Raw genomic sequence first — 25,333 nt, 5'->3', positions numbered from 1 at the left:
TTTTCTTTAAATGTGCTATATGCCACAGCTGTTGATTACATACATTTAACACATCACTCGGATTTAAAGTTTCTGATGTTTTCAAATTTGAACCTCAATAATCTGGACCTTGATAATTCAAAACTTTGATTATTGGGATTTTTTTATTGTGGGGACTCTCTTCTTTGGTCCCATTTTTTTCATGAATATCACTTTGTCACATGATAGATTCAAAACAAATTTTTTCCCAGCAAACAAAGAAGATGTACTTAATCAGTGTTGATGCTATTCCATAAATGAAGCTTTGTAATATGATATAATTTACAAAATGCATACCTGGTTAGTGGTACCTTTAAACAAACTGATTCACATCAGCATTTTAGCTCATAAAACATTGTCATTGTAAAATATTTTTGTATATACTTTGAAAAATTTTGGCAATGATGCCAAATGATATGAGAAAATACTTTGATTCTTGTTAAATATTGACTAAATGATCTGTATTCAGTTAATTCTTTATGGCTCATTTATAGTGATATTTTCAATAATCCAGACTCTTGAATTTTCTGGGCTATTTAGCCCAGTCCCCACAAGTCTGCATATTAGAGGTTCAACTTCATATTAGGTGTCTTCTAATCAGTGTTGTTCCACTTTAATGGCCAGGCACAGCTTTGTAGAACACAAATAATGATCCTACAGGGTCATTATACCTTATTTTATAAGTTTTTTTTTTTTAATTTTTGTGTTGTTTGGCTCAATTTGGATTCCTTTTGCTAAGATTTATTACATTTGATCAGATTGAGATGTAACTTTTCAGAGAACATGATGACTGGATTTGTTTTTGTTCATACTGCATGACACATACATGTATGGTTCCTATCAATATGACCTAAGAATAATTCTGATTCAGCATAAGTTTTTTTCAGTTCTAGTATTGCTGGACTTGCTTTGGTGTGGGTGCTTTTTCTTTCTTTTTTTCGCTGAAGAACCTTAAAGGGTCTTATGCACAGTACAACTTAGGCTAGGATGATACTGTAGGAAACTTGCCTTTCTTTGCTGTGGTTTGGGTTTGGTCACCAATCCCTTTGTCACATGTGCATTGAGTCTGCAGTGGTTGCTTTTTGTCCTTTCTCAAAGGTATTTCTCCTTGTAATCAATCATTTCTCTCCTGCCACAACAGCATTGCTTCAAATTTCAATTCAACTGAGAATGTTCAGAGTGAAGAACCACTATATTTATGTGTGCAGCTCCAGATTTTTTTGGTTTAGTAGCTTTTATTTAGTGACACAGGGTCTGCAATATATTCAGAACTGAAGAAGCTCAATTCATTGCCATAATGGTAGCTTGAGTCATGAGCCAAGCTAGGGAAGCTCAAAATCCTTTCTTTAATAGTGAATCATGCCTGTAAGGTAGTTAATTTTGCAATCAAACCTAAAATTTATGATATTTTATTTACTTTATGTATGAGTTAATTAGGACAGGGAATTTGAAGATGAGCAAAGTGGACAATAGACCATAACCCCCTTCAGAATTTTATGGGGTGGTTCCTGGAGGCAGAATCTAAAATGCATTAATGATAAATTATTAATGTATGATAAATTAATAAACTAATCAATCTTTCGATTAATAAATGATTCGTTTAATCAATTGAATCAATCATTCAACCGAGGATTTCCTTTTTTTCCTTTCAGAACTCGGTTTATTTGCCTTAAGCTGTTGACAGCCTCATCTTTGGAATTCTATCATGAACGTTTCTGACAACCAGAAAAGATGGATAGTCTTCGGGATTGCTCTAAACAAGATTCTGATCGCAGAAATAGGAGCGTTTGTTGAACAAGAGATTCAGAAGGAGTACGGAAATCTTCAAACCAGCCATAGCATCCATACTCAGAGCTACATACGGCGCCTTAAAAGGCACACCGTGGCTTAAAGGTATGAGAACATCAATGGAAACAACTCATTACCCAGGAAACCTGGTGGAAAGTGTGACTATCCCACGTTTGACTACCGGGTGACGTCCTATATTGACTTTGCCAAGCTGTATGTGGAGAATCACATGGCTAAGTTCAACGCATTTGACGAACATTGTGATGCGTCCGCTTTGCTTGCATTGCTTGGTAAAGTTCCTGTGTTTCCTGCTGTTGTCCAGACTGCAGCTGGTAATGTAAGGCAGGCCAGGAATTCCTGGGCTCGCTGTGAGTTCAGTAAGTGGGACCTAACAGGTTTTCAGCAGAGCTTTGCTGACATGGAGCAGCTGGTGAAATCTTTGGGCCTGCTTAGTGCCGATGAGACTGCTGTCTTAAGAGAACTGAATGATTGGCAAAACAAAGGTAGCTTTTATTCCTCTTCTAGGCACCATTTGATTTAATACATTGCCTTACAGTTGACCAGATGGGAGTGTTTACTGTTCATTTCAATCTAACAGGAGAGAATACCAAACAAGAATAAAGGAATTTACACGGATTGTACGCAACATACTTACAAGATAAAGGCTATATCTCACAACGTAACTTCTTTTTAAACAGGAGCCATACTGTGTATGAATGCTACTATCGACCCCGATCTGGTAAAGGCTGTTCAGTACGATCTCATTGCTCTGAAGAACAGTGTCGACAACCTTACATCTAAAGTAGATGATGATGAACAGAAGCTACAGAGAGCCCTTCAGGATGCTGTTACAGCCTTCGAGGAGCTGGCAAGTAGAGTTCTCCAAATCGAGGACAAGTTGAGTAAACTTCAATTAGAGAAAGAAGGCATGGAAAGACGTGTCACTAATTTAGAACAGCAGAAGAGCTCAAGCGACACCAAAATCAGTTATGGTAATAAGAACTTTTTTTTTACCTCAACTTACACGAGGAACAGTTACTTACTAGATGAGACTAGCAGACTACTAACGAAGCAGATGCGCGTCCTTGGCTAAACTTTGAGTTGATTTCTCTTTGGAATGCAGTTGTAATATTTTTGTCTCTGCTTGCTAACCTTGAAGCGGATACTAGGTGGTGACAAACAAATGCAAAATGAGTTGAGACGTGATCACCACAAGAGATAACTGTTCACCAAGCATATGTGATCTAACCTAATGTATCCCGCACTCCCTCCTTTCCAATGTTGCTAGCTAAGCAGTATCGTGTAAAACTTTGATGAAAAACATTGACTCGGGGAAGGGGGACAACATTTGGTTTTTGTCTTTCCCCTCCTTTAATTAAAAAGTTAGGCTAAGGATCGATTTGTCACACAAGCCTTGCGAGTAAAACCAATTGTATGATATGTGCTGTGAGAAGTTTCCAATTGTAATTCCACGTCGTTATAAATATTATCAGGCGCATGTGCATCTAATGATATACGCATTTGATTCATTTAAAGAAAATCATTGAAAGTGCGTTGGGTGAAAAATTGTTTGCTTGCGATGTTTCAGAGATTCCCAGTTGTGAAGCAGACATCAGATTTTTTGCTGAGCGTCATCATCCAGATACAAGAAAGTGGTTTTTTGATGATTTCTACAGATGGTTTGAGAACCCAGGAGAGTCCAGAGCGTATGTACTTCTTGGCGATGCGGGAGTCGGCAAAAGTGTGATGGCCGGTGTCCTGGCACAGAAATCAAGAACGACTGGGAACTTGGCAGCTGCCTATTTCTGCCGCCATAATGATGGCACAAGAAACAATCCCAGGTATCTTCTAGGGACCATCGCTTGTCAACTTTGCAAATGTAATGTTCAGTACACTGAGTTTGTGGGAGGGGAGGGTGGCATCAGAAAGTTTTTAGGCAATTCTGCAATAGGTATACACGAATTGCTTACAAAATTGTTACAAGAACCATTAGCCAAATGCAATGCCTCTTGCGAGAGAATGTTGATCGTTATTGACGCTCTTGATGAGACAAAATGTGAGTCCAGGGAAGATTTTCTCGATCTTATCAAGCGCCGCTTTCCAATGCTTCCGAAATGGCTTATGTTTTTTATTACCAGTCGCTCAGAAGACACCGTGCAGCTCAGATTGAAAAAATACAATCCCTGCATTAAAATCTGTGCGGGGAACAGCGAAAACCTAGAGTTTTATAGACAGCACGAGCAGGACATAAAGCTATTTCTAGAAAAGAGCGTCGACTTCTCCCGTTTTCCCTGCACAGCGGATGACGTAGCAAAAAAGTGCAAAGGAATGTTTTTATGTGCCTTCTACATTGTAAAAGATTTAAATGCTGTAGCACATTCAGGCGAGATTGTTCAACTTGACGATGTTTTCCAAGGAGATATTCAGGATTACTTTCTGCAAAATATTAGCAGAGTGTTTCAGAAAGTAGGGGAGAATCTATACAAGAAGCTGTTTGGTTGTGCAATAGTGGCCCCTTCTCCACTTCCATTAGCGTTTATCGAGTTCATTTTACAGAGGGAAAAATCAAAGATTGGGAAATACAAAGTAATCGATGCCCTTTCCACATTTGTTCGTTTTAAACAGTGGAACGATTTTGATAAATCGTTCGACTTTCTTCACAATCTAATCCCAGTATTGCTTACTGAAAAGGAGTCCTCCCGGGAATTGTTCATTGATAGGGTTGAGGCAGGTGAGTATTTCAGGGATGTGGTGGTTGAAATTCTCTCAGCTGCCACTGAACATCAGCAATGGGAAAAACCCTCGGTCATGAAGGTCCTAATTGATTACTTTGTTGGTGTTGGTGTCCGTTTCTTGTGTGGTTACCAAGACAGAGACTCGCTGAACGTCGTTTTCAATTGCTTAACATGTTACCAGTTTCTTTGGAAGAGGATAGAAAGAAAGGGCAGTGAAATATACGCTGTAATCGCTGATCTCAAACTCTCAGTTGGTTGTCACGGGCTCGGCGACGAGCAAAAAAAAGTTCTGCAAGAGATATGTCTTGTTCTTGAGAGCAACATTCATATTCTTTTGGAATGTCAACACCTTCTACATTTTTGCTTCAGCAACACGTCCCATTCGGTACAGAGGAAATTAAAGATTCCTGCCGTTGTTTCAAACGTTAGTATGGAGTGTAGCTGGCTTCCTTATCCGTCTTGTAAAATTCCAAACGATATACACTGCTTTGCGTTGTCTCCTGATAAGAAATTTCTAGCAGCCGGTGGAAAAGACTCGCTTATTTATATATTAGATGCTTGTACGCTTGAGAAGGTTCAAGAGCCGGTTGTGTTAAAAAGAATTGGTCATCTTAAGTTTCGCCCAGACGGTGAGTTTTTATTTTCCGGGTGGCTTAGCAAAATGTTCTCTTTGCAGCAAGGTTGTGTGAGGGGGTTACCTCAATTTTCAAACAATAACCTTGATTATGTTTGGGGTTCTTTCATTTTTGATGGCCAGTATGTTGTTGTTCAATCACAGTCTCCTAGTATGTCCCTTTGTGCATTTTCCTTGGTAGAAATATTCTGTTGGTGGGCCGCACATGAGATTCAACGAATGGATAGAATCAAACTTAATTCTCTGTGTAAATTGTTGGAACATGAAGGGTTTCGAAGTGATTTTGAACTCATGAAGGAAATTGGCGTTGAGATGTTTCTTAGTAATGAAAGACTGCGAATTAACGGAGGATGCTTATCATGTAAACAAAGATACCAAGAAACATCCACATCAACCGTTCGTCAGCGTGTTATCGACCTCTACGCCAACATTTTTCCTACTCAGGTTTGGAATGTGGAGACCGGAAGACCTGCTCTAGAAGAAGCGTTTTCAGGGTATGTCCAGTTGAATCCATTTTTCTATCTTTGTCACTTGACCTGGGTCTCCAATTTCGAAATGACGAAAAATCTGCATGGCTGGAATCAACGCTTTTCTCTTAGTGCGGTTGCAAGTTTAAACGCGTTTTTTTTGCTCAAAGAGTTTAGGGGAAGATGCGAGGATCTAGGAGAGCATGGCGTTTCCTTCCACAGCCATTTTTTTGAACCGTTATCGTGGGAGCCATATTTAATCATGGATGCCCCAGAATTCCAAAATAGTCCCTTCATAAACGAGTCAAAGATTACTTTAGATCGCAAGTGGATTGCGGTGAAGCCTGACCTTTATAATGCGAAATGCAATTTGTTTAAGAGGGTGTCCGACCGCAAGGATTTTAATTTTCAAAACCCCATTTATGTTGTTGAAGAAGTGACACAGTTTGCTTTCACTGATGACAGTCGCATTTTTGGTGTCTAGTGCTTTAGCACGAAGACACCTATGGAAGAGTGCAAAAAATTTCGAAAAATACTTCATATACCACAAATTACGAGGTCATACTAGTAAGGCCACATTACAGTATACATTTTGTGATGGTCGACATGAAGGGGGAAAGAAAATGTTAACCAAAAAATGTGTAAACAAATCGATTTATAATCGCGGGGAATCGGAAACGAAAAAACTACGACGAATCCCATTCAAGAAAAAAACAGAGCGAGGAATAGTCGAGACCAATGGAATTTGGAAACGCGAAGAAAACAACAAGTCGATGAAAAGGTAATGTTTTCTTTCGACGTTGTGCGTAGTCAAACCCACGCGTGGATGGTGAAGTAGGTAAGTGAAGCGGTCTTTTGTGGAGTCTTTGTAATGAATTTCCTCAAAGTTTGTTTCTCATTATGCCACAGTTTTCGAAGCACGGTTCAATGTGAACGAGTGAAAGGCTTCAGAAAATAAAGAGAGATTGGTTAGCGTGCATTACAGTGACATTTGTAAATCTGAATTGAGGCAGTCAGATAGAAGAGCGGCTATGTGTGTTGAAAACATATTCTTTAAAACAAAGAAACTGCAAATGAAAATACTATTAGGAAATTCCCAAGTTGCTCTTAGAAAGTGCAAAGGGAATAGCAGAACTTTAAATGCAGCACAACTTAAACAAGAAGGAGCATTAGAGAAATTGATTCATCATGATGATGGATTTCAGTTTCTTAGAGCATTAAGAGGTTCCCCACCATAATTTGAAAAAGCAAAGAAAGACTTGTTTGCCATGATAAGACAATTAGGACTAGCCTTGTTATTTTGTAGTTTCTCTTCAGCAGAAATTAACTCAGTGGATCCATTTGCTCAGAATACTTGGAGAGTTGGTTGACCACAAACAGTACACTGATACTCATCTGGAAAATATGAACTGGGATGAAAAATGTAGGTTAATTCAAAGTGACCCAGTATCATGTGCCAGACATTTTGATTATCAGATCAGTCAATTTCTCACTAACTTCCTCTTGAATAAGTGCCAACCTCTAGGAAGGATATCTGACTGGTTCTATAGAGTAGAATTTCAACAACGAGGTTTACCTCATATCCATATGCTTATATGGTTAGAAAGTGCACCAGTGTTTGGAATTGATGATGATGCAACTGTTACAACGTTCATTGATCAGATTGTAAGTTGTAAATGGCCAATTGATGACCCACAACTGCAGAAACTAGTGAACAGACAAATTCACAGGCATTTTCACACATGTCGAAAGAAGTCAAAGAGTGAATGTCGATTTAATTACCCGCAACCTCCTATGAGAGCAACTGAAATCATGTATCCTTTAGGTTCAGATATATCACAACACGAAATTAAAAAAACATAAAGAAACTTGGAAAACTTTTAAAAAGCAACTAAATGATTTAAAAGATGGTGAATCAATTACTTTTGAGGAGCTGCTTCTTAAACTAAGTATTACTGAAAATAACTATCGATTAGCTATCAGAACAGCTTTGAATTCTCCAACTATATTTTTAAAAAGAGAACCAAGTGAATTAAGAATTAATAGTTACAACCCAACTTGCCTTAAAGCATGGAGAGCAAACATGGATATTCAATTTGTTCTTGACATCTATGCGTGTGCTATGTATATAGTATCATATATTTCTAAAGCACAAAAAGGAATGAGTAAACTTTTGTGACAAGCATGTGCAGAAGCAAGGAAAGAAAATTCTAACATCAAGCAACAAGTCAGGGATATTGGAAACAAATTTTTAAATAGTGTTGAAATTAGTGCACAAGAAGCTGTCTACATTGTTCTCCAGCTCCCTATGAAGAAGTCATCACAACGAGTGGTATTCATAAATACTGCACCTCCCGATGAAAGAGTGCAGCTCCTCAAGCAACTTAATGAAATGAAAGAAATGGAAGATGATTGTGAAGAAGTGTATACAACTGGTCTGTTGCAGAGATATGTAAAACGTCCTTCAGCCTTGAACACCTAACATTAGCAGATTGGGTAGCATGGTATGACTTGTCTCAAAAGCCTTATGTAAAGAAATCTTTTCAAAATGACACAGATAAACTTCCTTTAGAAACAGGCATTGATGAAAATGATGATACCCTTCCTGATGAAAGTAGGAGCAATAAGGAAACAAATAGAAAAAGATCATCAGCTAGAATTATTAGAAGTGTTTGGTTTAAGAAAGAAAAAGACCCAGAGAAATACTACCGTTAATTATGCTCTTCACATCATGAAGAAATGAGGAAACTGACTTAATATCCAATTGTTCTTCTTATAAGGCCCGATTTTTACTTATGAAAGATGCCATAAATGACCAAATGAAACAATATGGTGTTTACAGCGATGAAATTGATAAAATTCAGGAGCACATAAATGATAATATTCTGAGTGATGATCAGTTTGATTCAATAGCACCATTTACTCAAAATATAGAATACCAAGATGAGTATGAAGGTGTTCATGACCTACATCCTGACTTCAATGAGAACTATGACCTATCAGAAGATGTTGGAATTCCTTCTGTGACAACAAGTACTGAACCACTAATATTAAATGAGCTGCAAGACAATGATTATAGACAATTAGTACAAACACTAAATAAAAAGCAATAAGAGTTTTTTTTATCATGTCTTGCATCTTATTAAAACATCAGACAAACCATTTTACTATTTTCTCTCTGGAGGAGCTGGAGTGGGTAATTCCCATCTTGTCAAAGCATTATATCAGGCAGCATTAAAATATTATAACTCCAGACATGGAGAAGATTTCCAAGAAGTCAAAATATGAATTATTTCATATAAAACTTCAAGTCAAAATATTGTTGCTTGCCCCTACTGGAAAAGCTGCTTTTTCTGTCAGAGGTAACACAATACATAGTACCTTGCAAATACCAGCATGCCAATCACTTAAGAATGACAAACCACTAGACTCTAGTAGACTTAACACTTTGAGATGCAAACTTCATGCACTTAAACTAATATTTCTAGATGAGATATCTATGGTAGGAAATACCATGTTTAATGTACAAATAAACAATAGATTAAAAGATATTAAAGGCAGCAAAGAGGCATTTGGGGGTGTTAGTGTTATTGCACTGGGTGATTTATTCCAGCTAGAACCAGTTATGGATAGATATGTGTTTAAAGACATGAAGGACTCAGAGTATGGAGCTCTTGCTCCCAACCTCTGGAAAGAACTTTTTACCATGTTTGAATTACAAGAAATCATGAGGCAGAGAGAAAGTAAACAATTCGCTGAAATTCTTAACAGATTAAGAGAAGGTAATCACACTACAGATGACATTGCCAAACTTAAAGAGAGATGCATTTCAGAAAATTGAAGAGACTACCCAACTGATATTCCCCATTTTTTTACACAGAATTCTAAAGTAGATGAGTGGAACAATAGAGTCCATATGGCAGCTACTGGTGATAAATACACCATTAGAGCTTTAGACAGTGTTATAGGTGCAAACTCTCCAGAACTCAGAAGTAAGATATTAAACCAAATACCCCTAGATCCTAGAAAAACCAAGCAGTTAGCCTCAAACCTTCAACTTGCTGAGGGTGAGAGAACAGAGATAGCATTAAATGTAAGAACTGATGATGGTATCACAAAAGGGGCAAGTAATATTATCAAAAAGATTACATTAAATGACAAAAGTAGACCATCTGGTATAATTTGGGTACAGTTTGACCATGTTGATGTTGGAGAAAAAACTAGATATGATAACAAGCAATTGTATTTGCAAGGAATTGAAGCTACATGGACTCCTATCAAACCTATCATTGCACAATTTGCAGTAGGAAGAAACAGAACAGCCCAAGTTGTAAGAAAGCAGTTTCCATTAAGACCTGCAGCAGCCAAAACCATACATAGATCACAGGATGACACAGAAACTAGAATAGCTGTTAACTTTAACACCAAAAGAGCAATACCTCATGTGCATTGTGTAGGACTCAGCAGAGTAACAACAGTTGATGGACTTTACATAACTGACCTTTCTGAAAGTAAAATAGCTGTTAATCATGATGTTAAAGTTCACATGCAGCAGTTACGCACAGGTCACCATACCAAACTTTCTAATACTCCGATCTATGAATTAGACCCAAATACTTTTAAAATTTGCTTCCTTAATTCAAGATCTCTGCATAAACATATTGAAGACATACGCAGTGACCTAAACTATTCAAATGTGGATATCAATATATTCTCAGAAACAAGACTGTACCATTTAGATAGCAATGCCAGCTATGCCATAAGTGGGTATACTATATTTCGAAATGACAGTGAATCTGCAATACTCACTACAAGACCCTTTAGTGAAACAGCTGTATACGCTAAAATCCCCTTTAAGCCAGGATATCCACTGGCCAAAAACACCAATGGAGTAGAAATAACCATTATCAAAGTTGTTGCCATTCCCCATGTTAATATCATAGGTGTGTACAGGTCACCGAAAGTGTCAGTCCAACAAATGTGTCTAGCATTGACCCAAATTCTCAATAGTTGCTGTTCTGATTTTAATGTTTTTCTTGGGGATTTTAATGTCAATTACTTAATTCAAAAAGAGAAAGTTCCCCTCAATAACTTGTTTATAAGAGAGAAAAATTACAGACAATTGGTATCATCCTATACTACTGATAATAGAACAACTATTGACCATATATATACCAATTTGCCTGAATCACAAGTGACTGTACACATTCTGGAAACATATTTCACTGATCATAAAGCAATATGTGCATTGACTAAAACTTGATGTTGTTAAAAATTGAATACACATGTAACTACATGTAAGATGTTTGAGAATGCCATAAAGTACCAATAGAATTCAATGTAGGAAGATTAATTCAGAAATTCACTTGACATCCATCATCATAACTTATGCATGTATTGATAAGATGTTCCAATTTTTCAGATCACAAGCCAGTGTTTTTGCATAAATTGAAGGATAGAAACTTGAAAATAGGCACACATGTGAAGTCAGTTAGTTAACTGTCAAGTAACTGATCTAAAAATACTAATTTTCCTCAATGAAATTCCTCAATAAGATAACCTAAAACTATAATGCAATTCTGAAGGTTGTTTTGCTTTTTGGCAACCTTCTTACACTTTTTTCCATCAAAGAATAAACATAGGGATAGAGGTAAGCTTGCAATTTTTTTCCAATTTTATTTGGTTTCCCCTTTCTCTCAATAGTAGCAAACAATTTCCTAGCCAGTTTATATAATAACAACTAAATATACTTATTTCTCTGTTTAAATCTAAGTACCTTCTCCTCATTTTAAGTCTTTGTGTCAATACCAGTAATTTCATGTATTATCCCATTTTTCCCTTACAGCCTGTTCCTTAAAAATGGAGGATGAACTTACTGGCCATCTTCATAACATTTCTCCTCTAAAGAAAGGTTCTAAAACCACATGGTTTGATATGCAAATTCTTTGTTCGCAATTCATGGTTCGTGCAGAGGTCCCTAATAAGTTGTTACACATTCTGTTCCTCCAAAAGTTACTTAGAAGGGAGAAGACAATTAAAATGCACAGTAGAAACAAGGATTAATTAAATGCAGTAGGTAATCAAAATTACAAATTAGAATCAAGTAATCGGTGTGAAATCATGTTGAATTATACGGATGAAAAGGGGGAAGTTGCGATTGAAGGTTACGAGATTATAATTAAAGATTGTTGCTGAATTTGTGTGGTCCCAACTGAAAAAAAAAAGTACAGCAGGACATAAACTAAGAAAGTACCCTGGGAAATGCAACACATACCTAACTAACAATGAGACGATTATAAAGAGAACTGAGTGCGAGAAATAAACCAATGTAGTCAATACAGACCGAGGGGGAAATATCGTAAATGTAAAATAAAGAAAGACTTACTTTTGTCTAGCTCCTAACGATAGCAGATGAACATTGAAAGTAACAGCAGCAACTAATGGCGATAAAAGATGAGATACAATATCTGATACATGTGCTCAAAAGAAAGTGATTGAAATGGCAAACTTATTAATTAATAATCATTAACTAATGAGGGATTAATTGTTAAAAAGAAGCCAGAACAGAAGACAAGAGAAAAGTACACGAACTACGCGCTTCGAAACTAACACTCACGTGAATACAAACCCTATCATATTTTCTCTGGACCAAAAGCTATTGATGAAATTCAAGGAAAATAAGCAAGAAATATATCTTTATTCCAAAAAGTCTTAGATAGACCGTTCAAAAACGAAAAAACCAAGGAATTTCTTGAACTTACAAGACCTGGGCGATATATGCACCATCGTTGTTTACATAAGTTCATGGCCATAGCGTTGTGTTAAAGATTCTGGAAGTTGAATAATTTAAAGACAAAATCTTCGATTTAATAATACCTTAAAAACATATGAACACTTAAAAAAATAAAATTATCAGTCCAAAAAATAGTCAAATATCGCAGAGTCTCACTTGAAGTTAGAAAGTTCTGTTTTCATTTTCGGGCCTTTCCCTACGCTTTTGAGAATTGCATTTTTTGTTACCCCAAAACTAATTCCGTCGCTTTTACGCTTAAATTTAAATTATTCCAAGAATATGTAGTTTCCATTTAAGCTCCAAAACGTCTGCTATGATTGGGATGGATCGAAAGAGGTAACAACTGTATGCCACAAAAAAAAGAAGTACATGTAAGCAACTAGCTCGCACTAGACACATGTATGCCTTTGCATACCTATTTTTCTTTACATCATGAGGAACGAGTCTCTTGAAGCCCTCATTCTGAAGACTGGTAGCATCCTGTCAAGTGTTTCGGGGTTAATCCCATTGCACCTTGAACCTGGAAACCAAGCTGGCTTTTTTTTTCGTGCCAATCAAATGGAGAGGATTATCTTGATAAAGGACTTTCCTACAAGCCTTCTTAGGTTTCTGTTATTTTCATCTGAAGCGAAACAAATTGAGATGGCGTTCTTTTCGTTTGACAACCTTGAAGATGCCTCAATGTTGTTAAAACAAACAAAAACAGTAGATTCCGATTTGGTGTCTTGTGTGTCGTCACTAGTGAACCATGCTACAAAATACATATTTTGCTTTTCAGCGTTGGGCAAAAAATTAATGGCTAGTGAAAGAGGTGCTGAGATTTTGTTTTTTTTCGGAGGTAAGGCCACTCCAGTAGTCGTGAGGGCGGCAAATTGTGAGCGTCGCGTTACTTTCCTTACATTAGGGACCTTACGATCCGACAACGGCGACGGCAACGGCAACGTGAGAAGTCTGGGTCGAGCGGGGCCACGTCGTGTTGGCGTTCCCGCCAAAATTGAGATTACGAATTTTACGAGCGAGAACGTTGACGACGGTCATTGATGTTTATCGTGTTTAAGTCAACGAAAGTTTTTTAGAAAGCCATGCCAAAGTTCCGTGACACTATTCTCCTGGCTCATGCTTCCCGTTTGATTAACGCTGAAGAATTCGTGCTTCTCTACGATTTACACAAGCCTAAAAATCCGGATTTACCGTACACTAACTACGAGTGTTTCGATCTCGACAAGATGACCGATGATGAATGTAAAACTGAGTTTAGATTTTACAAGAATGACATTTACAACTTGGCAGAGGTGTTTACTTTACCGGATCGGATCGTTTGCTACAATGGTGTAAATGTCGACATGGTTGAGGCATTGTGCATTTTTCTTAAAAGATTTGCCTATCCCTGTAGATACGTAGACATGATACCCAGATTTGGAAGGCCAGAACCACAATTGTGTATGATCTCAAATGCTGTTATGAACAAGATGTATCAAACATGGAACCGACTTCTCAATGATTTGAACCAGGATTGGTTAAGACCCGATCATTTAGAGGAGTTTGCCGTTGCAGTTCACAACAGGGGAGCTGCTCTTGACAACTGTTGGGGGTTTGTTGACGGTACTGTGAGGCCCATATGCCGACCAGGACAAAACCAAAAGTGCTTATACAATGGTCACAAAAAAGTCCATGCTATAAAGTTTCAATCTATCGCAGCACCCAGTGGCCTTGTTGCCAACCTGTTTGGGCCTGTCGAGGGAAAGAGACATGACAGTGGGATGTTAGCTAGATCTGGAGTGTTAAACCAATTGCAACGATTTTCAGTGGACACAAATGGGTACCCCCTATGTATTTATGGAGATCCGGCATATCCTCTTCGACTACATCTGCAAGGACCTTTTCGAGGGGCTGGACTAACTCCCATACAGTCTGCATGGAATGAATCTATGAGTGAAGTCAGAGTTTCTGTTGAATGGATTTTTGGTGATATAATAAATTATTTTAAATTTCTGGATTTCAAAAAAAACTTGAAAATAAGTTTAAGTGCTGTTGGCAAAATGTATGTGACATGTGCCCTTCTTCACAATGCTCGTGTTTGTTGTTACGGATCCACCACATCAGACTACTTTGATGTTTCTCCCCCAGAAATTGGGGATTATTTTCACTAAGTCTGCCAAACAGGTTTTACAAAAGTTACATAACACTTTTCCTTTCGAAAATTGAACTGCTTTTTAATAAAAAAAATTATGCAATCGAGAAAGGCTAACATATTGGAATTAAAGTGAAATAAATGCCACCAAAACAAACTATTAAATGAGAACAAATAATGGTGAGCATGTTTACAGAGAGTAATGCAATTCTATAGTTGGATAAGCCCTATTGCCTTGATAAAGGCTCAGCCCCAGTTTTGATACTGGCATAACATCAATTCGGCGACTTTCAAAGGTTGGCAAAATTAAGCAACATTTCCTTTACAACTATATATGTAAACAAGTAATTATTATTATAAATCTTTAATTTTTAACTTCCTTGAAAATGTTCAAGTTAATAAAAATGTGAACTCTTTGTGCATTTAAATGACCTCTTGCAGAGATTGACCAGCATCACTTCCCAGCAAACTTTTTCATTAGTTCCATAAGTGCAAGGGTTTGTTGTTGGTGCTGTTGCATCATGTTTGCATTCATTTGCATAAACTGCTGCATTTGCTGCTGCTGAAGCTGCTGGGTATCTCTAGTTTGCTTGTTCATCATATCCAATTGCTGTTGTCTTCCTTCCTGCTCCTTTGCTTGCAGTGCTAACTCTTGCCTTTTTATCTCCAATTCATCACGTTTTAAAGTAGCTTCTACTTCTGCCCTATCCTTCAGGTAAGCCAGAGTGCTTGCACCACTAGCTCTGCCCTTTTTCGGTCTTGCTCCTTGCTGTTCATCGGCATTCCTTTTGGCACTATCTTTAAAAGTTTCCAATGATCTCTTCCGCATTTCCTCTGCTTTCTTTGCTTCTTCTTCCTGCTTTTGTTTTGTTTGATCTGTGATTTTGTCAGACTCATCAAAGAGTTCAATGGTTTCATCTAACAGTTGATCTAGTTCCTTGTCCTCTTCAGGGGCAATACCTGAGGCTCTGTCTTCTTCCCTGACTTTTTTCCTTCTTCTCTTTTCCATTGTTGAATAGTGGTCACGAACAGACCGTTGAGTAACACGGAATTGGGGATAAGGAATAGCATTTAAGGATACTGCCAGCTTTTCCCAATCATCTCCTCTCTCACTAGTTCCTTTCTTGTGCAGCCATGGCTGCAAAAGCATCAATTCCCTCAACATAAGCAATTCGTGTTCTTCATTCCATTTCATTGATTGACTGAAAGTGCAGTGCAACAAAAATTACTTCATGAGGAAGAAGTATCAGTATATCAGCAAAATTTGCTAACAATAAAATTATCATTGTATCTGAGATTTACTAGCACTTGGTCCTAATCATGATCAAAGTTTTTAAAACAAATAACATAACTTGCTTTGGGTGGTATTAACTAGATCATCATAATATTAGACAATATCTTTGTTTTCTTTAGTCCTCCAATAAATTAGCTGAACTTGTTGACAGATAAAGAAATGATCATGAGAATACATGATGGCTATCCTTTGCCTTCCAAATGAGGGAAACATACAATTAAGGTTGGAAGGACGCTTTCAAATGAAGACAGTCATAATTACTAAAAAAATGTGTAGCATTTGGAGCAAAATATTGGGCAATCAATAAAGTTTGGATTTTGTAAAATAATTCTTATTTAATTAGGAAACAGTGGAAATTATGTGAACGTCTCTGTTTTGTATTTGTTTTTGATTCAGTTATAAATAAAGCAATATTTGCGGTATCGGAATTCGTCGATATAACTGTTCAACCCAGCCAGTGAGTTCCTTGTAAAATAAGGTTATCTACGATTATAAATGAAAATTAGCTCAATGAAAGTATTTATACACTTTGCATCGGTCGAATCTAGTACCGCTGCCGACAAAATCTCTCTACTATTTCCTAGTAAACCCAAAATAAAATTAAGCTTAATTGTTCTCTTTTTTTGATCGAGAAAAAAGTTGGAAAGTAAGTGATAAGAAAGCTCAGTGATAGCGAGTGAAGTACAATCACAAACAAATACAAAGCAAAATAAGTCAAATCTCTCTCCATTCAGTTTGTGGTCGTATACTAAAGACTCCACGCTCTGTTCGTTTCGGATATTTCAAACAAACTAGTATTCTTTAAATTTAGTCGCAAAGTCTCGTTTTTACCTTGATTCCTTTGCCATAGTTGGGTTTTAATTTCCACGTTTTCGCACAACGTCAAACAAGGCTTCTAGACGTCCGCGCGTGAAGGGACACCGCCGTCTCAGAAATCTACTCATGCGCAGTACGTAACCGGAAGTAAAAAAGTCCCACGTCGCCGTCGCCGTTGTCGGATCGTAAGGTCCCTATTTTCAGTGGACGGCGCTTTACTTCTCTTTTGTGCGCAAATGGCTGATAGCTCTCCTTGTTTCTTTGTTTGGGATGTCCAACTGAAAGTTTTGACGGCATCTTTTGACTCCCCTCTTGGCTTTCAGCCGGTGCACTGTTGGTGCTTCTCAAGGGATGAAAAGAAATTATTAATCTGTGGCGCGTTTCAAATCTCAATCTTCGAATACGATAAACAACCACTTTGCTCGTTACTAACCTTGGAACCCCCTGGCCCTTTCCGAGAGTTTGATAAATTCACCCATTGCACAGTGTCGTCAGAAAATGAGGCACTAGCCTGCTGCATTGCCGACAGAATTCTCGTCCACGCGCTTAATACTCCTAACGAGCCCAGCCTCATGGAATTACCACGCGGTCACTTTGGACGCATTGAATTCTGTCAGTTTTTGAAAGGACGTCGTTACCTGATCTCCTATGGTGTGGATTGCACCGTGTTCTTGTGGGATTTGGGTGAGTGGAAAGCTGCCGCATATACGAGAGTTGCGCAAGGACGAGAAAGTATCTTGGGCATGGCCGTGTGTCCCTCAGAGGACAGGGTTTTCTGTTTGACTGCTTTTGGACGATTTATCGTGATAGATCTTTGTGGACTTGTCAATGATAAACCCAAAGAATTCCCTACTTCAATGTCCGCGAGTAAAGAAATGACGAGCGTGATAAGTTTTGGGCGATTTGATCGGCAAAAAGATCCAATGACGTTAAAAAATTCTGGACAATCCTCAAATGATTCGAAACCTATAAACTGGACTGAATATTATGAAGAAATGAATGCAATTGCTGATGAGAATACGGAGAGTGAAGATGACCTGAATGAAGACCACTTATATGATGACTGAAACATTGATTTCTATTTGAAAGGTTTTTTCTCAGGTCTTTTTAACCGAGAAGCGTAAGTGTAAAGGTTGGAATTAACCGTTTTACTGCCTCGGTTTCGTTGATAAAACATGTTTTTGTAAGATGTAGTCAAAGCGTACTCCTTCAATAAAGAACAGTTTTGGTTAAGTGCTGTATCCTATCTCGAAGACCACCACAAAAATTAAATTTTTAATTGTAGCTTGCTTTCTGGACTTTGCCAAAGACTTGCAATCTTTCGTGTGATAATGTTTTATTCCGTACGCCTGAACGCTGTTTATGCTCAAGTGAGCAAATTAATCAAAAAGAGATTACTCTAAAATCCTCGGTCTTGATTGTCAATTATTTGTGGCGAAAGTGGGCGAATGAGGGCACACTTCAAAGAACACAAGCAGACAGCTAAATCTTGCTGCTCATAAGACTTGTAAAAGGTCGATTACCCCTGGACTCATACGCTACTGTCTCTTCTTTGAGGTATCTCCAGGATTGACATGAGATTATTCTTTTTACAATAGACACTACGTGGTGTTCTCATTGACAAAACTCAACCAAACCAAACACAACTGCGTCAAACAGGAGATGAATATATTTCCTGTAATGTGCGAAGTTATTTGAAGTAAGCAACAAACAACACTTGCAGTTAGTCCTGGACATAAGTGAAGACGTAGAACTAATTCAAAATGGTGATAATGCTTAACGTAGAAAATGATAACAAGAGATAGTGCCTGTACGGTGCTGAAAATTGGTGAAATTTATCAAAATTATTTAAATGTATTTATCCTATCAACTTGTCATCTTAAGGTACACATTATAGCAAAGGTGGTTTTCCTTCTTAGAAGTGGAATACTGTTTCCGCTCTTTTATCGCATTACTGGCACGTTTAGATCATGGTATCATCATGACGACTGTCTTCCAGAGACAATAGAAAGCTTTATCAGTTGCTAAAGCAGTACTTAGAAAGTGTCAGTTTAAACATTAACTGATATTGGCCTTGAGAATTTAGCGAGTGGTCTGACACAAATTTAGGTGATTTGGCCTTGCCGTTTTTCAGAGAACGGCTAAGAGATGTAGAAACCTTTGTAATACGTTTGTGCACAGTCATTGTTCGGAGCAATAACGTTTCGTTTTGCTTCTGACATTGTAATTATAGTGAAGCCAACCGTCCACTCTCATTTGGATAATTCCCCCCTTAAAGGAAACGAGTTCTACTTTAATTGCATGCACAAGGATGCAGTCAAGCAATTTTACAGCCTATGATCGTTGTGATGTGGTCACAAAAAATTGTGTCCCTCTTCCCTCTTTTTGGTTTTTTTCATCCATTGAATTTATCCGGTAGAGTTTGGACGGAGCCTAAGTCTTGCTTTCAAAATCTGATGTGATTTGTCATTTGCATGATCCCCGTTTTACATGGTTCATCTTAGACAATGCAATCTTAAAATTGATAAAGGGGGCAAAATTAGTACAACGCTGGGTATCTTTCAAAGAAAGATTTCCTTAGATTCACAACTATATTTCGTAGATTGGTTATTTTATAATCAGTGACGGTGGAAATTTCAAGGTTTAATTGCATTTAAAATGTTAATTTAGTTGAAGTAAGAAAAAAGCTACATTCAAAAGGTGATCAAAATGATGTGTTTTTGACTTTTTAGACAAGCAAATAAGCTATTCTCGTTTTCTTGTTGTGTTGACAGCTAAACTGCTTTCCCTGTTTTTCAGTCACGGCAACGGTTACTAAGAAGGCGGCCCCACCAAAGCTTAAACTGCGTGCGGTTTCTTAGCTGTTTAAAGTCACATTTCCATAAACCTTTAAAAACGGAAACTAGGGGAAAAGTTACCATGAAACCGCGATGGTAGCTGAAACTCCAAACAAAGTTCATTGCAAAACTCGGTGTGTGCTTAAAGAAGATTGATTCACAATCCGAAAGGCGTAAAAAAGGGATTTCCCATGTAGGGGAAAATTTGCAGAATATTCTAAGGGAGCAGTTGAACTGTCAATGGCAAATGAGTATATTTTAGATACACAGGAACTGTAATGCAAATCTTATAATTTTAAAATTTTTGCTGTAACATTTTTGTATTGATGCTTGTTTGAATTAAATGCTGTTAACAATTAGACAGTTGTGTAGTTGCCAACCTTTTTCAGTTTTATTACTCTATTTGATTTGCCGATTATGACTATAAAACCAAACAACTCTGCAACCGCTTAATACCCATGGAGTTTAATTGGTCAATCTATACATTACACGCCGTAGTGTTGCATGTCAGACACGTGATCAAACAAAATCATTTCGTTAAATATAGCAGTAGTTCATTCATTTTCACTTAGAGAGGCCGTCAACGCCATTGACCTAATTTCTTCCAGATTTCACCGCTTCACATGCGTTTTCAGTCATTCTTCTTCATTCAGTGTCATCTTAGTGGTTCTCTTCAGCTGTCAGAAATAGGAACGGATCTACCGAAACAGTCCAAGAGAGGCGTAAGGGATTCGCAAGCGGCATGGATACATTTTTCTTGTATTGACAGATTTTTAAATGCTACTTCTTTCGTTAGTTTTCTTTCGACAACAAAAAAAAATCTAATAAAGAGCCTGGCTACTCGACGTGGAATAATTTCGTCCCCTTCAACTACCTTTACATGACTCTTTTGAAAACTTCGTGCGGCTCCCAGTCTCCTTCGCAGCCATTCGTTAAGATGTCACACGACACATCCTCAAATAATGCTTTTTTAGGAATTTCGTGACATCTTGAAGAACGGCTGCGAATGAGGCTACTCAGCTCACCCTTTCAAAATATGACTTATCATAAAACTGGAACGCACTCCGAGTGTCACATCATTGTCAAAAGGTTTCGTTATCAGCAGTCGGTAGAGTGAAAAAGAGATTTGATGTTCTACCCTTGAAACCTTGCTTTCCTGCAATGTTTCCTTAACCCTTTAGCCCCTAGTGATTGGCAAGTAATTTCTCCTTACAATATCACCCCTGAATCAAACACTAAGGTCAGGAGAATAAAGGAAATGATGGCTAATTAAAGAACCTCTTGTTTGTTAATCAAAATTTTCCTTGTCAGCACCTTAGAAAATGTATGGAGAACAGTATGGAAAGTACATACTGATGTTGAAGTGTTAAGGGTTGACATTTACATCGAGAACCTGGATTGATTAGTTTGTTCAGGTGTTATCAATATTTTCATTTGTCTCTTCCTCTCAGTCAATTTCGTGTAGTGAGTGCAGCTGAGTAAGTACAACATCCTTTTGATCTGAGTTTAGTCCATGATTAATTGTTCCTCTGACAACTGAGTACGATCCTCGTCTGGTAGGGGGTGAAGTCAGTACCACTTCTTTTTTCCAGCGACAACAGTAAGGAGAAGCGCAGAAAACTCGTGAAAGAATCATTAAGAAACCGTGACGGTAGCTCTGATTGAAGATAAAGTAGGTAAAAAAGTTCAAAGCGCCATTACAGTGTACTAAATACTGAGTTACAAAGCGAAAGTTTTTAGAAAGACAAAGAGAACCTACGGGACCGAAGAGATCAATTGATAGATACACTACAAACGGTGACATTGAAAAGAAAAATACCACCACAATTGCCAAAGACATCTTAAGTACATTGCGATTTCTCTTTTCGCGGCGGCTAAAGTGGACCACCAAATTCCGTACTCCATAAAGTGTCTGCTTTCTCAGCTTTTGAACTATTAAACCATAGAAAGTTGTTATCTGAATCAGCGGTACCACATAAATTAATGTTATCAGCAGTAAAAAGACGATTTTCGTAACGTCTCGTGACCATCCTAGAAAACAGTATGTTTTACCATCGTCAAAAGTGCGGATCTGGAATCCGTAGAGATATGGGGCGTGGATAACCGCTGATATCAACCATATGAGTAGAATAACGTATCTCACTTTAGGTTTGATTTGCGCAGCTTTTAGTGGGAACCAAACAGCATAGAAACGGTCCACCGCGATCGCCACTAAGGTCTGAACGGAGACCAGCGTAGAAATGTCTTGAAAGAATGCTGTGAGTTTACAAAGTACTTCTCCGAAAGCGCCATCAATAAGCCATCGGAGATTTCCGTAGATTATCTCGACGTTGGCCCGAGGCATGGCGAATATTGGAACCAGGAGGTCGGAAACGGCCATATTTACGATGAGTAAATTTGTAGTGGTTTTCATTTTGTCGTCCCGATAAACTACCATGATGATCAAAGTGTTTCCAATAAGTGACACCATAAGGAGCAAGCAGTAGGCTAACGTCTTGCAGATTTTAGCTGCCGCAGGATCCTCTATTAAGATGCAGGATGACACGTCGTTCCCGCCAGTAGTATTGTTTACATTCATTCCGGAGACTGTTGTAGAGCCTTCACCGAATTACCGAGTGATGTGGCAACTTTGATATCTTTCTAATGAAAACCACAACAACTGAATTAGTTTCGCAGAGTGTTAAAGGCAGATGACAGAGTGTTAACGTATTGAAGTATTCGATTCAACTCTACTTTGTGGGATGGCTGCAAGAAACTTGAATTTAAAGTTTTATAATAGGACAAAGGAAAGAAATGAACAAGCGACGTCATCTTTCGTTTCTCTTGAATAATTCATCCTAAATTTTTGAAGGTTGTCATTTGGAATCCGCTTAAATGTCTTTTATCTCGTAAATTACCTTAATTACTATTTAGTTTGATTTTACCTTTACCTTTTCAATGCTTTTCCACACTACCCCGCTATTGTTTTGAAGTATCCTTCCAGTTCTTCTAAGCAATAAAAGTGCTCCTATTTATTTAAAATTTCAATTTTCCAGTAAGACGTTTGAGACGTTCGCAAAAATGCAAGGCTGGATCTTCAGCATTCGTGACGGAACGCGAAATTATCAAAACTGACCAAATCAAAACGGTAAACGGTCATTTGAACTTAGGAATGATCATATTAAGCCAGGAGCCTGCGGAGCCAATTTCCTTTTCCGTGACTCGTTACTGTCATTATAGTCAGTACGTGCTCCAAACTTACTTCAGGCCGAAACATTGAATTGTTTTTAATGTTAGTTCAGGCTGTGTTTGCATTGCAACTTGTTTAATTAAATATGACTTAAAGAACTTTTTTGTTCTTTTATGTCAGCTAAGACTTGAAAACACAGTTTGGTTTGCGGCACGGAAAGGTCAGCGGAAAAGGTGATAGTTTAATTGACGCCATTCAAACGTGAACGAAAACGGGTAATAGCATAACTTGGTAATTTTACCTTTTTTATGGAACATGTTGGAATCTAATGTCAAAGACGTTTATCCGGCCGGAAATATCAAACTTACAGGGTTAAGGAACTTTACAACTCAATCTGTTCAAATCAATTCGCCCTCAAAAGCAATGACCTGTAGAGAGAAAGATTCGCTTAATCGCGTAATACCATTCAAGTATTGATTTGAAATATTCCAAATATTTAGTTTTGTTTGTACTAGCCTATACGGCGATGATTCGTTTGTTCATGTACATGTTTCTTGGTCTTAGCTCTTCCAAATTAGTTATCAGAGCCTCTCTCGGACGCTTTCGTTTTTCAATGCTTCCGCTCGATAAGGAAAGGCAAAGGGAAACTGGACAGAACACCAAGTCAATTTGATTTAAGTGATATGTCTTTGGTTTTATTAATGAAAGGAGCCCTTTAAAATCCATCGACGGTGTAAATTCATAAAGGTGCATGTTCTACGATCTTTTGCGGATAAATCTTCGACGTGTTTTCAACCAAAGGACCCTGTCTAAAACCAGGCAATATTTTTAGTTTTAGCTCCAGGCACAACGTTTTCTTTCTAGCCATATTTCTGTTTTTGAATCAGCAGCCATAACGATGGAATGGCAAACCTTCAAATTAACGAAGTTTTCCCGTCGCAAGTTAAGAAGATTGTTTGTGATTTAAAAGCTGTCAAATGTTTATCAACCTTTGAAACCAGTGCCGCACGATGATCGTCTACGCGACTTAATAAAGATTTTTGGAATTTTTTTCTCAATCCTTGATCATCAAAGATTGATATGATTTCATATGGAATATAACCAAAGCCCTTGCCCGCAAAACCGAGATTACTATGATTGTAAAATTGCATCAAGATGTTACTACAATTACGGTCGGTAGGGTTGTCTACACTCAAAAGCTATTTCAAAGCTCCATGTCTACAAACTAGCTGTGGTGTATTCTTCTTTAGAATAAAAACAACTTCAAAAACATATCCAGAGAGTGAGGGCGGCTTGAATTTGAAGGGAGAATTAGCGCACAGTCACTGTAGGAAATGCCCAAGTTCTTTTTTATATAAATATAGCCTGGCTGAATTTGGTTTGAAGATGCAGAAGAACCCCGCCGAGCAGAACTGTCAAGGAAAACGTAAACAGCTTTGGACACCGTAGAGTTCCAGTTTGCTGATACGACTAATTGTAAATTACTGTAAAGCGTACTTCAAGGGAAGTAGAGTAATTAAATTTTAGCGGAAAGTTCGAGTTGAAACCAGATCGCCAAGCTTGAATTCGTGAGGCTCCAGTGCTGGGCAAAGTAAAACAAAAGTAGCCGAAACACTAGCCTACCTTTCTTCTCTGGAACGACGCAATTCTCGTAAACGAGGTATCGGAAACAATCACATACGTGTCCGAAGGGAAGTCGCCGAAGAAGTCAAACAACCCTGACCCTAACCCTATGAAGCCTGCCTTGGTTATTGGTCAGATAAATTGGCGTCATCTTTACTTCAATCTCACTGATAGTGATGGCTCTCACGGTTACTGAAAAAAGGGACTACTTCTAAATCGATCTGGAACGACTCAAGATGACGCAAAAACCGTCAACACCTTGACTCCATCTGTCCACATGTAAATCCAAACCAAACCAATACATTTACATTGGGCTGAGGTGCATTGACCTTTACGGAGAAAGGCAATTTACTAAATGTTTATCAGCTAATTGTTTTGAGTGTCAGTCGTTAAGCCTTGCTATATTAAACTGTCAAAATATCGCAATCATACGCCAAACACAACGATAGTTTCTTTCCTTTATGAAGTGTTAATAGATGGAAAATTTAATTAAACTGACTCCAAAACGAATAAAACCAGCAGTATACCTATGGGACATGATTGTTGCCATGAAGGCTTTGGTTCATTCACATGTGGGGCGACTTGTTCCTGTCTGTCTGAAATGAAGTTCACCCATTTGTCGACAAACTTCTTCCATTTAATTTTTCATAGTGTAATATGGAAACCAAAACGTCTTCGTTGAAACTTGTAGTGATTAAAATTACCAAATAACAAGTTCTTAAAAACCAAATATCATAGGAAAAATACCAGAAATGATTTTAAATTAGATAGTAGAACTTCTACGTGGAGTGTAACACAAAGCAGATTTGCTACGCCTTTACGTGTATATGACGCAATGAAACCTTTTATTTGCCTAAATATATATATATATATATATATATATATATATATATAAAACGTCATTCTTCATTTAACAACACTAAAGAACTAATTAATTTCGGCGTCCCTGAATGGATAAATGGCACCAATTATCTTTGCGGAGGGAACTTCTGTTTACCTTACAAACTTTCATATGCGGACCAAAACAA

At 37.8% G+C, this 25,333-nt stretch overlaps 5 protein-coding genes across 7 annotated transcripts in view; 3 read left to right on the top strand and 2 right to left on the bottom strand.

Moving 5' to 3' along the window:
• The window catches only part of LOC149048439 (uncharacterized), a 24,866-nt gene extending 4,996 nt beyond the window's left edge, over nt 1-19,870 (top strand). Inside the window, exons 2-9 of the mRNA XM_089199469.1 lie at nt 1,671-2,309; nt 2,505-2,798; nt 3,395-6,118; nt 7,246-7,307; nt 7,945-8,094; nt 8,423-8,675; nt 9,131-9,424; nt 16,881-19,870. Coding sequence (XP_089055595.1) covers nt 2,036-2,309; nt 2,505-2,798; nt 3,395-6,118; nt 7,246-7,307; nt 7,945-8,094; nt 8,423-8,675; nt 9,131-9,424; nt 16,881-17,743 — 4,914 coding nt within the window. The 5' untranslated portion in view covers nt 1,671-2,035 and the 3' untranslated portion in view covers nt 17,744-19,870. The remainder of the gene's footprint in view (nt 1-1,670; nt 2,310-2,504; nt 2,799-3,394; nt 6,119-7,245; nt 7,308-7,944; nt 8,095-8,422; nt 8,676-9,130; nt 9,425-16,880) is intronic.
• On the top strand, nt 8,959-12,752 carry LOC149048442 (uncharacterized). The gene has a single exon (XM_089201101.1). The coding sequence runs from the start codon at nt 9,559-9,561 to the stop codon at nt 10,903-10,905; it is 1,347 nt and encodes a 448-aa protein (XP_089057227.1). The 5' UTR covers nt 8,959-9,558; the 3' UTR covers nt 10,906-12,752.
• On the top strand, nt 13,351-14,585 carry LOC149048441 (uncharacterized). The gene has a single exon (XM_089201107.1). The coding sequence runs from the start codon at nt 13,518-13,520 to the stop codon at nt 14,583-14,585; it is 1,068 nt and encodes a 355-aa protein (XP_089057233.1). The 5' UTR covers nt 13,351-13,517.
• Nucleotides 14,628-16,871, bottom strand: LOC149048440 (uncharacterized). The gene is made up of 2 exons (XM_089201122.1): nt 16,692-16,871; nt 14,628-15,768 (listed from the first exon to the last, which is right to left on the bottom strand). Exons 1-2 carry the CDS (start codon nt 16,706-16,708, stop codon nt 15,021-15,023), a joined length of 765 nt encoding a protein of 254 aa, XP_089057248.1. The 5' UTR covers nt 16,709-16,871; the 3' UTR covers nt 14,628-15,020.
• An 87-nt stretch (nt 19,871-19,957) lies between the features above and the next one.
• Nucleotides 19,958-24,611, bottom strand: LOC149048438 (neuropeptide SIFamide receptor-like). Of its 3 annotated transcripts, XM_089201106.1 has the most exons (3): nt 24,306-24,598; nt 22,984-23,110; nt 19,958-22,153 (listed from the first exon to the last, which is right to left on the bottom strand). In XM_089201106.1, exon 3 carries the CDS (start codon nt 22,089-22,091, stop codon nt 20,961-20,963), a length of 1,131 nt encoding a protein of 376 aa, XP_089057232.1. In that variant the 5' UTR covers nt 22,092-22,153; nt 22,984-23,110; nt 24,306-24,598; the 3' UTR covers nt 19,958-20,960. The 3 variants fall into 3 exon arrangements, with proteins under 3 accessions (XP_089057232.1, XP_089057229.1, XP_089057231.1); XM_089201103.1 differs by lacking the exon at nt 22,984-23,110 and having other exon boundaries at nt 24,306-24,611; XM_089201105.1 differs by lacking the exons at nt 22,984-23,110; nt 24,306-24,598 and adding an exon at nt 22,444-22,958.
• Nucleotides 24,612-25,333: the final 722 nt, after the last annotated feature.

This window comes from Pocillopora damicornis, chromosome 3, assembly GCF_964200805.1.
Source record: "Pocillopora damicornis chromosome 3, jaPocDami1.2, whole genome shotgun sequence".
In the NCBI taxonomy this organism is placed as follows: Eukaryota; Metazoa; Cnidaria; class Anthozoa; order Scleractinia; family Pocilloporidae; genus Pocillopora; species Pocillopora damicornis.
Note: the sequence above shows the minus strand (reverse complement) of the source record. Positions and strands in the feature narration are given on the sequence as shown.